General features: G+C 44.9%; 1 protein-coding gene across 1 annotated transcript in view; it reads left to right on the forward strand.

Moving 5' to 3' along the window:
• MATN4 (matrilin 4) overlaps positions 1 to 16,060 on the forward strand; it is a 108,221-nt gene that overhangs the window by 54,503 nt on the left and 37,658 nt on the right. Inside the window, exon 5 of the mRNA XM_029613443.1 lies at positions 8,704 to 8,826. Coding sequence (XP_029469303.1) covers positions 8,704 to 8,826 — 123 coding nt within the window. The remainder of the gene's footprint in view (positions 1 to 8,703; positions 8,827 to 16,060) is intronic.

A 16,060-nucleotide genomic window follows, 5' to 3' on the forward strand; every position in this document is an offset into this window, starting at 1 on the left:
CATAGCCTCGACAATCTGTTGTGGGAGTGGACCATTGAACCGAGGTGGACTTGGCCCAACATGCAGGGAGGAGCCCTGCAGGTCCCCACTGTCTGTTGGCAGAGCTGGCTGTGGCAGAGACCCAACTGGAGCTTTACCTATACCAGCCCTTGTTCCCCTTAGGTTGAGCCCTTGGGTGCCGGGGCTGGAAGGTCTTAGGCAGGGGCCTCTACTGATGAGCTGGATGTCCATGGAGAAGATACTGTCAAAGGCCAGGGTCTAAGTCAGGCTGGATTCAGGCATAGTTGGAGACAGGCAGCGGTCAAGGCAGGTTGTGTTCAGACATGGTCAGGCATCACGCAGTGTTTGGTGGAAGACTGAGTTCAAGCGTGGTTAAGAGTTAGGCAGTGGTCAGTGTCAGGCGGAGTTCAAATGTAATCGAGATCACAGGCTGAAGTCAAAACCAGAGATCTGTCCGAGGTAAGGCAAGGCGGGGCAGCAGGCAGTGAGGCAAGGAGCAGCACAGGCCTGCAGAAACAGAAGACACAGAAGAACCAACAACTGACCACAAGGCGAAGACTGGGAACACAGGAACAACCACTGGGGCAACTCACGCTACACAAAGTAGTAGACCTATTGCCAAGGTGAGGATAGCCAAGCAGAAGGGTCATGCATGCACATGTATGCTCATAATTGGGCCATTTTAAATTATGAGTTGCTTGCACCTGGCACAGATATTCGTGAATATGGGCCTTTTAATGTGAGCCACTCTTTTAAAATTCACCCCTAAGAGTGAGAGCTATCTTCCCTAACCTGGGGAAACTTGCCACTCCTTCCAAGTCCAAGACCTGAAACTTAGATAAAAAATAAGTTGAGAAAGCTTCAGTTGTACTTCCTTCTGCTTACTCTCCAACAATCAGGGAGAATGTCTGTTTGTTTTGTTCAATGTTTTATGTATTGTATTTTTTAATGATTATTTTATACCCCTCATGGGTGCTTCTGTAAAAGGACAAATAAAATAACTAATAAATGGATTTAGTAAGTCTACAAGCCTTTCATTTTGGCGATTCCCAAGACACACACAGATCCAACACTGCTGGTGTCCCTCCTGCACTATATCAGTGGTTCCCAAACCATCACCTCCAGTTGGGTTTTAAGGATATCCACAATGGAGGGCAAACCAAGATGGCGGCATAACGGATCAGTGAAACGCCAGCTATCTCTGAATCTCTTCTGAAAGCTTTCTTTTGCCTGATAATGCCTTCCAAGAGAAAGGGAAAGGTGAGGGTGTTCCCTCCAGAACCCTTACCTGGACCCAGCCAGCTTGACATCGTGCGTTTCCTGACCCAGACAGTGAGTTTGGAGGGAGCCGAGGAAGCCATTGCGAGCCCTGCAGCAGGAGAGCGGAGTGCTTCGCTGGCAGAGACGTCCCTCAGTCCTGACCTTCGCGCACCTCCAGCGCAACGCGACCCCGTCAGGGCTCCTGCTCAATCGCAATCGGATGACGCATCCGGAGCGCTAGAGCTGGAGTGAGAGAACCCTGAAGCAGCGGAGGGAGAAAGGCCGGGCTGGGTGCAGGTGGACCCTGAGATAGTTGGAGTGGGGTCTGGTGCATCGGGAGAGTCCCCGGTGGAGGAGGGGGAGGCTCTAGTAGCTGGAGAGAACATCATCCTCCCGGACCCTGTTGGTGAGTCAGCGTTGGGGTCACCGAGGCCCGGGGCTGTGACACTCAAAGCCATATGGGACCTGGTTGCAGGCCAGGGACTCTCACTAACCAGATTGGAGAGGAAAGTAGACTCCCTTAATTATAATATACAACAGAAGATATTGGGGATTCAAGAACAGGGAACCACTTTGACAAACAAGATAACAGAGATTGAAAACAAGGTTCAAATTAACGCTAAAGTCAATTCTGCTATCATAAAGGAACAGTTAACATCTTCGAGACGCCTAGAATCACTAGAAAATGGACTGAGAAAGTTAAATGTGAGAATTCTAAATTTCCCCCATATTATGGGGAAATGCCATATACTACTTTAGAAAAAATTTTAACAGTTTGCCTGGGTTTCTCTGAACAAAATATTCCCTCTATTAATTTTTGCAGATTTATAACAAACAGGGCAACTGCTAGAAATGAGAATAATGTTGAAATACCATCAAATTTGACTGGGTTTTTAGAATCATCCAATGTGGAAATAATTGAGAGGAAAGTCCTTTTAGTCTCATTTATTACAACACAAGATGTTATGAACGTAATGCGAAATTATTTCAGGAAATTTCCTGTGAATTTTTGCGATCAGGAAATTAGGCTATACCCAGATATGACCCCGATTACTCAATATCGCAGGAAAGAATTTCTCTCACTTAGACAAGATGTTATTTCATTAGGTTTTGTGTTTTCATTGCGGTATCCCTGTAAATGCTTACTAAAGAAAGGTGATGAAACTTTTGTGTTCTTCCAACTTGAACAGTTAAAGCAGTTTATTGAAGCCTGTAGGCCAGTAACCTCCTCTCCAAATGTCTAGAGATAGAAGGTTAAATTCAAATATATCAGTGTTTGTATTATGTTAAGCCTATTTCTTTCAAATTTTTTCATCAGAGCTCCTGTTAAATATATATTGTTTGCCACTCCAGGGTGATATCTTTAATGGTAATTTGCATATCCTCATTATAAGTTTTGCTATTGGGGATTATTCTAATAGAGATTTTATATAAAAGATAAATATTTCTTTAGTGTTTAAGATTGTATGAGTAATTAATATGTGATATTATGTAATGCAATCTTATATGGAAGGATTCTAACAATGGAAAATGGAAAATTAAATAAATGGAAAAAAAAAAAAAGGATATCCACAATGAATAGGCATTAGATAAATTTTCATGCACTGGAGACAATGCATGCCATTCTATCTCATGCATATTCACTCTGGATATCCTGAAGACCTGACAGATAGGCCGATGCAATAAAATGCGTCCAGCCTGGCACACAGGTTAACGATTGGTTGGATGCCCGTTTTGGACGTGCTAGACTAACCCCCGATGCAATATGGGCATTAGCGCATCCAAACAAACACATAGCTAATAGCGCTGAACACATGTATATGGCATGTAGATGAGACTATTAGCTATTACCCCCAGATGCAAAAAATTGCTATGTGTCCGATGCACATGTTTTAACCAGGAGCTGGCACATATGGTCGGTCCCCAGTTGCCACTGACCAAAAACACACATATAAACCCAGAGTCCTGTTTAAGCAGCTCCACATCAGGCCGAGTACCGCAGCCTTCTTTGGCTCTTAGGGGGGACCACTCCAAATGAAATAAAAAATAAATATATACATAATGAGCCACCGGGCTACACATTTCAGGCACTGCAGCTGCTCAGTGTGATTCTGTTTTAAATAATCAATAAGACAGCTAATAAGCAGAAGTTAGTGTGTTTGTATTAAAAAAATAAAAGTAGCCAGAAGCTAGAAATAAGCTAGGAGCAATGGGGCAGATTTTAAAAGCCCTATGCATGTAAATCCAGCTGGATTTACAAGCGTTGGGGGGTTACGCGCACAGAGCCTATTTTGCATAGGCCCGGCAATGCGCTCAAGCCCCAGGACGCGAGTATGTCCTGGGGCTTTGTGAAAGGGGCAGGGTGGGAGCGGGACTGAGGCCTCTGTCCGAAGGCAGGCGCAACTTATGGAATAAAGGTTAGGGGGGGTTAGGTAGGGCTGGGGGGGCGGGTTAGGTAGGGGAAGGGAGGGGAAAGTGGGAGGGGGCGGAAGGAAAGTTCCCTCTGAGGCCGCTCCAATTTCAGAGCAGCCTCAGAGGGAAGAGGGAAAGCCATCGGGGCTCCCCTAGGGCTCGGCACATGCATGTTATAAAATCAGGCATAGATTTGGGCGCGCCGGGTTGCGCGCACATATCTACGCCCGCGCATAGGTATTAAAATCCGGCCCAGTGTATACCTAAGTAAAAAGGTTGAAAAGTTCACTTACTCACCTTGGAAAGGTGTTAAGGTAGTGTGATTTGGTTTGATTAGGTACAAACATTTGTTAATCAGGTCAGCAGTGAGTCACTCAGATTGACTAACTGAAATGTTAAGGTTGTGTGATTGATTTGGTTAGAATCCATCATTTGTTAATCAGGATAATTAACTGTAGTGTAACTCTCCAAAGGGATTGTTTGTACTAATTTACCTTAGAAGCACAAGATATATTGCAAGTGAAGAGCTCAGTGACCCACAATCCAGTGGGAGCACTGAGAGGAGAAGATCACCTTGCTGGTGGCTGAAAGGAATCAGTAAGTTCTGCTTGGGAAATTTTTTAAAAGTATTGGGGAGAAGTGAACTATTGTGGTATATTATTTAATGTGTTTGTGTTTTAAATAGTTAGTAAGGCAGCTAATAAACAGAAGTTAGTGTGTTTGTGTTTTAAATAGTCAGTAAGGCAGCTAATAAACAGAACTTAGTGTGTTTGTATTAGGGAAGCTAATCAAATTGGTAGTGCAGTAATAATGGGAGATTTCAATTACCACAATAGAAAATAGAGTCAGCTAGGTTACCCAAGCAATAATCTAGTAATCAAAAAATGGGAACGCAAATATCAATATTATAAATAGCCTCCATGAAGGTGTCAGCAAGCCAATCGCTGTGTTTATAATCAAAATCAGCCGGTCTTCTCTATCATCCACCTTTTTTTTAAAATTTTTCTTGAATTTTTATATATATATTTTTTAAAAAATCCCAATCCAGGAATTTTCAGCGCTGAAAATTCCTGGATTGGGATTTAAAAAAAAAAAAATATAGAAAAAGGGAAACTTTGATAAAATGTTAAAAAATACCATTCTAGAAGCACAGTCCAGATGTATTCCACACATTAAGAAAGGTGGAAGGAAGGCAAAACGATTACCAGCATGGTAAGATGAGGTGAAAGAGACTATTTTAGCCAAAAGATCTTCATTCAAAAATTTGAAGAAGGATCCAACAGAAGAAAATAGAATAAAGCATAAGCGTTGGCAAGTTAAACGTAAGACAATGATAAGACAGGCTTAGAGAGAATTTGAAAAGAAGTTGGCTGTAGAGGCAAAAACTCATAGAAAACCTTTTTTAAATATATCCGAAGCAGAAAGCCTGCGAGGGAGTCAGTTGGACCGTTAGATGATCACGGGATTAAAAGGGCACTTAGGGAAGATAAGGCCATCGCAGAAAGATTAAACGATTTCTTTGCTTTGGTGTTTACTGAAGAGGATGTTGGGGAGATACTCATTCCGGAGAAGGTTTTCATGGGTAATGATTCAGATGAACTGAACCAAATCACGGTGAATCTAGAAGATGTGGTAGGCCTGATTGACAACCTGAAGAGAGTAAATCACCTGGACCAGATGGTATACATCCCAGGGTTCTGAAGGAACTAAAAAATGAAATTTCAGATCTATTAGTTAAAATTTGTAACCTATCATTAAAATCATCCATTTTACCTGAAGACTGGAAGGTGACTAATATAACCCCAATATTTAAAAAGGGCTCCAGGGGCGATCTGGGAAACTACAGACCAGTTAGCCTGACTTCAGTGCCAGGAAAAATAGTGGAAAGTGTTTTAAAGATCAAAATCACAGAACAAATAGAAAGACATGGTTTAATGGGACAAAGTCAGCATGGCATTACCCAAGGCAAGTCTTGCCACACAAATCTGCTTCACTTTTTTGAAGGGGTTAATAAACATGTAGATAAAGGTGAATCGGTAGATGTAGTGTATTTGGATTTTCAGAAGGCATTTGACAAATTTCTTCATGAGAGGCTTCTAAGAAAAGTAAAAAGACATGGGATAGGTGGCGATGTCCTTTCGTGGATTACAAATTGGTTAAAAGACTAGAAACAGGTAAGGCGACCTAAATGATAAAGGGGATGGAACAGCTCCCCTATGTGGAAAGGTTGAAGAGGTTAGGGCTGTTCAGTTTGGAGAAGAGACGACTGAGGGGGGATATGATAGAGGTCTTTAAAATAATGAGAGGTCTTGAACGAGTAGATGTGAATTGGTTATGTACACTTTCGGATAATAGAAGGATTAGGAGGCACTCCATGAAGTTAGCAAGTAGCACATTTAAGACTAATCAGAGGAAATTCTTTTTTACTAAATGCACAATTAAGCTCTGGAATTTGTTGCCAGAGGATGTGGTTAGTGCAGCTAGTATAGCTGGGTTTAAAAAAAAATTGGATAGGTTCTTGGAGGAGAAGTCCATTAACTGCTATTAATTAAGTTGACTTAGGGAATGGCCTCTACTATTACTGGATTCAATAACATGGGATCTTCTTGGTATTTGGGTACTTGCCAGGTTCTTGTGGACTGGTTTGGCCTCTGTTGGAAACAGGATGCTGGGCTTGATTGACCCTTGGTCTGACCCAGCATGGCAATTTCTTATGTCACGTGTGATAAGCTGATCCAGAGTCCAAGTGTGCAGCCCAGCCCATAAACAGCGATGTGGCAGGTTGTGTGTGAAATGTCTGCTGGGGTGAACAGCTCGGTGGCTGCCCTGATGCTCAAAATGCTACCCTATGGCCAGCTCGGGGTAGCAGGGTTGGGCAGTGCTAGCCCAAGTGGCTCCAGTGACTGTCAGAGGGAAGGTGCCAGTATTTAATAGTCATTTATTCACTCCTTCATAGGGCTGATTGGTCCATTCACTGTCATATGCCAGTGAAAGGACCAACCCTGTTTGAGAAGGCAGTCCTGAAAGAGGATTGGTCCTTTCACTGACAAGTGTCAGTGAAAAGGACCAATCGAGAACAACCCTGCGGGGGGGTGGGGAGGGAATCTGGTCGGGTCAGTCACTGGTGCTGGTCTGGGTGCTCGATGCTGAGTGTGCACAGCCATGTCTCCTGGGCGCCCGATGCTTTTGTGCGCTAGGGACGCATAAGTGTTCCCTAGCGCATCCTTTTTAATGCAGCAGCTCATTTAAATAAAGCATCGGGTGCCCAGCAGAGGTGGATGTGCACGCGTTGCAAAAAATGGGCACCCAGTTTGGACGCACCTTTTTACCTGCATGATATTGCATCAGCCCCAGAGTGGGAGCGCCCCAGGACAGGTTTGGGAACCTCTGCAATCACCATTCTGACAGAACTCTTTGGAACACTAGCACAGTCTAATCTGGCACCTCCTATGGGGATGTACTTGGAACTGTTATCATACTATTCACTCACTCCACTAATGCCCTGGCCTTAAAAGGACAATAATGAATAGCAAGGGAACCTGGTGCTCCTTACAAAAGCAATATAAAGAATGTGTGGCTAGACAGAAATCACTGGTCAATACATCTCAAAAATTGTTTTATTATTTTTTGTTTTATGTTAACAAAACCACATGCACATAAGCAGATTAATACAATATCCTCTTATAATTCAGAAAAAAGAACCCCGACACGGCTGTGTTTTGCATCAGGGCTGCGTCAGGGGGACAGATCGGTGTTCATATCTTGAAGGTGATGGGTAAAGCTCCCATGCAAAGAGAGTCCTTAAAGGTGGATGTTGGGAAGAGTGGGAAGGTGAGAGAGACTTCAATACGCATGTGTTGGGGAAGGGTCCATCCTCAAGTGAAGCGTTAGTTTTTAAGTTTTTAAATTTTTTTAATGATCTTACAGGCAGGGTTCCATAGTTGGGATGCAGCAATTAAGTAATTGCCAATTGCAGAGCTCACATAGAAAAACGGCAGGAAGCAGCGACACCGGCTCGGATAATTTTCATTTTTAAGGGAGAGACCTCGGACTGACCAGTAACGGTATAGTGGTGTAGAATACAGCTCTGCATCCCAACTACGGAACCCTGCCTGTAAGACCATTAAAAAATTTAAAAACTTAAAAACTCACGCTTCACTCGAGGCTTTCTCACTAACACCATTGCTCTCATGTACACACACGGTCCCTCTCACTCACGCACACACACACACACACACACACACACATACAGAGGTGCCGCTCGTGGCCCTATGTGGTTGCTCTTTGCTGCCCCCTAATGGCGGCAGCGACTGCCTAGTTCACCTATTGGAATGGGCCAGCCCTGCCCTTCCCTTGATCATGTGTTCTGTGGAGGAGTGGACGTGTGCCAGTTTTTAAAAATATAGATTGCTGGAGGGAGCTGAGCTTTATTTGACAGGCCTGGGACAGAGACTAATTGAATTGGGGGGGGGGGGGAGCAGCAAAGTAATTGCAAAGGGCAGCAACAAAGCTAGCACCGGCCCTGCTCCTCATTAGAGAGAAGTCCGGTCCCGCTGCATCACATTTAATCCTATGAATGCAGGCTTTCAGTGTTTAACACATTTTGTAAAGCATTTAGGGGACACATGAAGGATAATCAGAAAAAAAGATTAGCCAGGCTCTACGCATCCATTTATGTCCCATTACCTCATTAGCATTCATGAGATTTTGCATTTACGCTAGCATGGTTAAGAGGCAAATGGTTACAGGCTCAAAACCAGGGATTTCTAATGCTGAGGAATACTGCAAAGAGTGTGGAACCCTCACAGTAAATGAGCAAAAGATAAGGATCTGTAATCACACCAGGATGAGAGTCAAGGCTTGGAGGAAGACCGTCAGCATCAAATAAATTAATGGCAGATCAAATAATAGTTTCCCAGGTCTCATCCCATGGGTTAGACAGGAGAAGAGTGAAGGACGTCGGCTGCTGGGATGCATAGCGCTGACCTCTAGAAAAGGCAAGGGGTAACATGTGGGTTCTTTACTTTGCAGCCATCGACTTTTGTGCTGAGAAGAAACATGACTGTGAGCAGATCTGTGCCAGTTCTTCCTCCTCATATTCCTGCCGCTGTCGCTCTGGTTATTACCTCAACCAGGACAAGAAGACGTGCACAAGTAAGTGAGCAGCACTTCCCCTGCCCATCATTGTCTTGCTATTATATATCTACCCCCACCCCCTTCCTCTCTGCTCCCTCCCCCCACCTTGAATACTTCCCTCATATTCTATTCCCTTATCTCTACTATATTTCTCACTCTCTACCTTTTCTCTCCCTACTGCCTTGTTCTCTGTCCTCCTACAGCTTATTTCTATAGCACTAATAGATGCATGCAGCATCTTACAGGCACACATAAGGGACGGTGTCTGCCCTGTGGAATTTACCAAATCAGGTAAGTTAGGGCATCCCGATTAGAGAGGTTGCAATAAATGCTAAAGTAGCCCAGATGCTTTTAAGTCTAGAACAGACAGAGCAGAAAGATTCTAAATTACCCCTGTAAACTGATAATACAAACAAAAAACATTGAAATATCTATATACAAATGCTAGAAGTCTAAAATATAAGATGGGAGACTTAAAATGTACAGCACTGAATGAAGAGGTAGATATAATTGGCAAGTCAGAGATCTGGTTCAAGGAGGATAACCAATGGGACACCAATGGCTGGCCGTTTTAGCCATATATGACTTATTTATTTATTTAGATTTTTTTATATTCCGCTTTTCGGCACTTCAAAGTGCACAGCAAAGTGGATTACATGCAGGTACTGTAGGTATTTCCTAACCCCACAGGGCTTTCAATCTAATTTTTGTACCTGCGGCAATGGAGGGTAAAGTGACTTGCCTAAGGTCACAAAGAGTGACAGTGGGATTTGAACCCTAGTTTCCAGCCCGCTGCTCTAACCACTAGGTCACTCCGCCACTAAAAATATTGTCCCAGCAAAAACTCCTATGCTGATACTCTGTCATGAAGGGCCTACAGTGAGAGAGGCACAAACCAATGGATACAAAGGATGATGTAAAAGCCTCGTGTTAACCCCCAGATAACATAGAAGAAGTTGTTTCATTGGGTGTTTCCGTCACTGCCCTGCCAGTGGCCTAAAGCAAAGTTGCCAGTTTGAAGGGAGAAGGTTTCCCCTCTTTATGGAAATCTGATCTCCAACAAGCTCAGAGATCTGACCCTGGCCTTGTGGCTCTCTGGTGAGTTGAGAAGTAGCACAGGCCAGCTATGTCTGTGGTGTCACCACACTCAGATGTTCCCCTGTTGCCGAGAGATGGGATTGCCTAGTGATGAGAGATGACTTGATGTACTGAATCACGCAAGACCCTGCATCTAACACAAATACACAACTAGTATTGCCCCAGAAGGTCCAGAGGTGCATACTGAGGAGCTTACATGATGACACCAGACACATGGGGATAGATCTTACTACTGAGCTGGTGAGGCCAGATTCTGTTGGCCTGGGCAATGTGGACAGGGGTCAAAGGGCAGGAGATGCAGGACTTGGCAGAGGGTGAGATGGAGAGCGAGGGATGGATGATGAGCATAGCTAGAGAGTAAAGGGAGATGCTGTGCCAGAGCTGCCATTGATAAGCAGGTGTGAAAGGGGGAGGCTGCAAGATTGAAGGTTTGCCTAGAGTGCCTAACGTCCTTGCGCCAGCTCTCCCTTTCCCACTTGCTTTCATTGAGGTCTCTCCCTTCTGCTCCTCTCTGAACTAGGTCTCTGCTTTCCTCCCTTTTGTGCCTGACCACCAGCCTAACCTGTGGTATATGAGCCATCTGCCAAGAATAGAGCAACACTGGCTTCAGCTACCACAGTGCACTAAAAGACCTCTTCTAATTACCACTATAATTAGTAGTTACTGCTGTTAAGAATGTAACCCTACCTTCTCAGCCCTGGGGAGCATTGTGGTAGCTCTTCCAGGGTGGGGAACTCTCTCTCTCACAGGGTATGAGCTGGGGGCAGAATCCTCTGCAGGACCAAGCTGGGTCATAGTTACCTTGAAAAAACACATTGTTCATACAATCCACTTGTTCTCCAAAAAAATAAATCTTTACTGTAAATTAATTTGTTCAGCAAAAAATGGACAAAACAAGTGCACAGTTCAGTGGTCAAAATCTAAAAAAATCAGCAAACAGTTCAAACTGCAGAAATTCACTGGTTTTAGCTAAAAAATGACAATCAGTAAGACAATTCCCCAATGCACCAGAACATTGCACTCTCTTCTTTCTCAGATCTGCTGTGGGTCCCAACTCCTTCAAGCTTTCAAATTTACAGTTCTTCACAGGGGCTTACTAGACACCCCCCTAAAAAAAACAAAACAGTTCAGAGTCACTCTCACAGGTCACGTAGTCCAGAGTCACTCTCACAGGTCACGTAGTCCCAAGCTTCTTGCTCCAGACCCTCTGCAGCTCCAGGATTTAGCTCAAAGTCTCTTAGAAATAAAGTCTCTGTTACGCACAGCCACCAAGATTGGATCCAGACAAAACACCCCATCCCTCGGCAGGTGCAGTTCCTTCACCCTGTGCTGAAGCTCTTGCAGGCACCTTTTACCTTTGGTCCTGTGGCCTTCAAACTCCAGTATCCAGACTTCACTTCTTCTTCTCTACTGCTCAGCAAACTCTTCCAGCTTACTCACTCCTTGAGGGCTTCGGGAAACTCCTCAGAATTCACCCACAGGCAGCGAGGCATCACTGAGGCTGGAACCTGCTACACATGCTCCATCTGTTTTAATCTCTTCCCATGCCAGCTTCCTCTCAGCTCCACATGGGGAGCACATTCTATACCCCCTCCTAATCCATTCCCCTTTTTGGACTGGGCCATTTTGTACCCTTCCTGTTCTGGAAAAATTCCATTATGAACAATAGGAACCCTCTGAATGAATTCTCCTAGAAAAAAAAAATTAATGTTGAACCTCAAGTCCCATTGTTAGAATAGGCCTCAATGCTTTTTCCATATCTACAGCGCCATCTAGTGATCCCTTATGGTTTCATCAATAATTACTGCTATTACAATTACAGTTTCTATTGCTACTACGTTTACTATTACCAGTAAGTGTTAATGTCAAAAACGGAAGTTCTTCTCTTATCACGTACTGAGATTGACACAGCTCCCCTAAATGTTTCCTTTAATGGGACCCCATTACCTAAAAGAAACAGGCTCGGAATTTGGGGGCACAAATAAGACTCATCATTTTAGTTCATTAATCCAAGTGTCCTATTACAAATTGCGCTTACTGCATTCATTGAAAACCCTCCATGATCAGGCTGATTTCCGTTTAGTCACACAATCACTAATTCTGTCTACACTTGATTATTGCAATGTTCTTTTTTGGGGTTTTCCTAACTCATACCTAACTCATACCTAACTCATACCTAACTCATACCTAACTCATACCTGCTCCTGCGGGACCGAACTGCTCCAGAGGGACCGACCGTGCGAGGCCTGCGCAGCCGGCGCCGAGACCCACCGGGGTAAGGCCTTGATCGCACCCTTCCCCCCGGCAGCCCTCCGCGCCGACCACGAGGCACCTAGCCGTGACCCAAGGCGCCGCCCTCAGCCCTCCTCCGGGCTGGAAGCAGCCAATAAAAAGAGAGAAACCACCCGCCAATAACAGCAGGGCCAGGAGCCCTTTAAATCCACCGCGGCGACGAAAAAACAGTCCCTTCTGCTTACCTGCTCCTGCGGGACCGAACTGCTCCAGAGGGACCGACCGTGCGAGGCCTGCGCAGCCGGCGCCGAGACCCACCGGGGTAAGGCCTTGATCGCACCCTTCCCCCCGGCAGCCCTCCGCGCCGACCACGAGGCACCTAGCCGTGACCGCAGCATCTAGGCGTCGCACGCCGAGCGTCGCACGCCGAAGGAGCACGACAAAGGGGCTAGCCCCTTTGTGCGCCCCTTCGGGCAGCCCAGTAGAGCAGCCCAGAAGCCAGGTCCCTTTCCCAGCCTGCCCACAAGGTAAGACCAACACAGCCTCCTCAGTCTGAGAAGACCTCGCCCTATCAACGGATTCATCCCTCTTGCTGCCTGACGTGAGCTGCCACAGATCCTCGCTGATACTTCCACCCTTATCCTGATACTTCTAGCCTTGAGGGCCCCCTGTCCACTGACTACACGCCCGCTTATCCTTCCACCACAATGCTCCCACTTAATATCCCCATCATTCACAACCAAAGGTGGAGAGCACCTAAGCTCCCCACACCCCACCATAACCGACAACAGAGAATCAGGCCCATCATGCTGACACCCATAACCCAATGTCTAGGCCTGGCACTTTTCTCAATCACACTGTTCAACGCTCAATCCATATCTAAGAAAACTACCTTACTCAATGACTTCCTATCTGACTCAAAACCTGATATCTGTGCCATCACAGAAACATGGTTAAAACCCACCGACATAGCCCTAATTAACCAGCTGCCTATCCAGACTTACGACATACTGTCCATACCCAGACATAAAAAACGAGGAGGAGGCCTTCTTCTAGCAGCCAAGAAATTGCTAGGTCTGACACTGCAGACATCCAACTCCATAGCAAATATTGAATTTGCACTTTTCAACTCTAAACATTTGATCATTGCACTAATCTACGCTCCCCCCGGACTTCTTGAATCAGACCCCTCCCCTATCATAGAACTAACAGCAAAACACCTAAACTCTGGAAAACCAGCCATCCTGATGGGAGACTTCAACCTCCATGTAGATGTCCAACCTCTTTCCCCCAACTGCAATACTCTTCTCTCCTCCCTCAACCATATGGGCTTCAGACAAATTGTAAAAGAACCCACCCACAAAGCGGGTCATACTTTAGACCTTATCTTTATAAACGAAGGTTTGTCATCTCACTCCACCCCTACCTGCACTGCGGTACCTTGGTCCGACCACAGAATCATCTCTTCTATGATAGAGATCTATGAGCCGCCTCACCAAACAAATCAATCTATCACCATTTCGGTTAGAAAACAATGCTCAGGAGATCTTCTCAGCAAACACCTGACTAAGGAACTAAGGAACCTGGACCTTACGGACACCAACTCAGCAACATCCTCATGGATCAATATCTCTAACAAGGTCGCCGATCAAGTGTGTCCAAAAAAAACAAAATCCATCAACCCGGACAAAGACAACAGAAAACCCTGGTTCACCACAGAGCTGAAGTCTCGCAAACAGGAGCTTAGATGCAAGGAAAACCAATGGCGAAAAAACCCAACTACAACAACACTCCTCAACTACAAATCATGCCTTAACACATACAGAAACGAAATCAACAAAACCAAGAAAGAATTCTTCTCCAAAAAATTCACCACTTCTCATTCGACTCAAGAGCCCTCTTCGCCTATGTCTCAGCCCTTACTAAACCTCCTGGACAGAGCATCCCTGATGACCAAGCTCTCAAAAAAGCCAATGAACTAGCCAACTTCTTTGACAACAAAATCACCACACTCGTAGCCCCTCTCAAAGGGACATCTCCACACACAAGCCTCACAAGCAACCACAATTCGCAAACATATATAGCACCCGTTCTTCAACCCAACACACATACAGCAGAACTCGAATCTCTGGAACCCACATCCACCTTAGAAATAGCAAACATCCTTAAGAAGCTAAAACCATCTTCTCATCCTCTAGATCATATCCCATCAAACCTGCTGAGTTCCATCCCTGACACCATAGCCAAGCCAATGGCAGATATCATTAACCGTTCACTCGCCCAAGGCCAAGTTCCCAACCAACTCAAGTTGGCAATACTCAAACCGCTCCTCAAAAAACCCAACCTTCCCACCACAGATCCCGCTAACTACAGACCTATAGCAAACCTTCCAATGTTAGCTAAAATTATGGAGAAAGTCGTCAACCGACAACTATCTGAATTCCTAGAAGACAACAATATCATCTCCAATAACCAATTTGGATTCCGGAAGAAAAAGAACACCGAATCGCTATTAGCCACACTAGCGGACACCATTATCTTCAATCTTGAAAAAGGCCAACCTTGCCTCCTCGCACTTCTGGATCTTTCCGCAGCGTTCGACACCGTGAATCACTCTAGCCTACTACAACGTCTAACAGACATCGGCATCACAGGAGCAGCCTTCAACTGGTTTAAATCCTTCCTGGAGAACAGAACATTTAAAGTCAAGATAAACAACGAAGAGTCTCATCCCATTCAAGCCAAAATGGGGGTACCACAGGGCTCCTCACTCTCCCCCACCCTCTTCAACATTTATCTTCTCCCACTCTGTCAACTTCTTACCAACCTCAAGCTTACCCACTTCCTATACGCGGATGATATACAAATTCTCATCCCCATAACAGACACCCTACACAAGACCATGAACTACTGGAATAAATGCCTCTCAACCATCAACGAGCTTCTAACCAGCCTCAACCTGGTCCTAAATACTAACAAAACGGAAATCCTAATAATAGCACCGGAACTATTTACACCTAGCTCCAGCAACTCTCCAGACACATCAGGATACACCACCTCACCTCAAGTCAGAGATCTGGGTGTACTCCTAGACAACAGACTCAGCCTCAGTAAATTCGTAAACAACACCACAAAAGAATGCTTCTTTAAATTACAAGTTTTAAAGAAACTAAAGCCACTTCTACGCTACAGAGATTTCCGCACAGTACTCCAAGCCATCATTCTCCCGAAGTTGGACTACTGCAATTCACTCCTGCTGGGACTTCCCGCCTGCTCCACAAAACCCCTACAGATGGTCTTAAATGCCACAGCAAGAATTCTCACCAATGCCAAAAAAAAAAGACCACATCACCCCGATCCTCCAACACCTCCATTGGCTTCCCATCAAATACAGGATACAGTTTAAAACCAGCATGATGATTCATAAGGCCCTACATAACATCTCCCCACTCAACCTAACATTCCAGCTCCAACTACACACTTCTAAAAAGCCGACGAGAAGGGCATATCAAAACAGATTGATCACCCAACCCGCAAAATCCTCCCTGAGAAAACGCGCTTTATCCACAGCGGGCCCGTCACTCTGGAACTCACTACCTCCAGACCTCCGCCTCGAGCCATGCCATAACACTTTTAAGGTGAAACTCAAGACTTGGCTCTTCCTTCAAGCATTCCCAGAGAGCTAAGAACAAGATATAATCAACCTACTGTCCTATAGCATTAATGCAATGTTTATTTTACACTATTTATTATTGGCCTTATTTATATGTTTCATAGGTGAACTTAGTTTGTTTTTTTCGACTTATTATATAGCAATCGTTTGAAATGTTCTATGTAAATCGTTTGATATGTTCCATGTAAACCGCCACACGGCGGTAGTTATTTCAGTTACCTGTGAACCGGAGTGATATGTATTTTATAC

The sequence above is a fragment of the Rhinatrema bivittatum genome, chromosome 8 (genome assembly GCF_901001135.1).
Source record: "Rhinatrema bivittatum chromosome 8, aRhiBiv1.1, whole genome shotgun sequence".
NCBI classification, from domain to species: Eukaryota; Metazoa; Chordata; class Amphibia; order Gymnophiona; family Rhinatrematidae; genus Rhinatrema; species Rhinatrema bivittatum.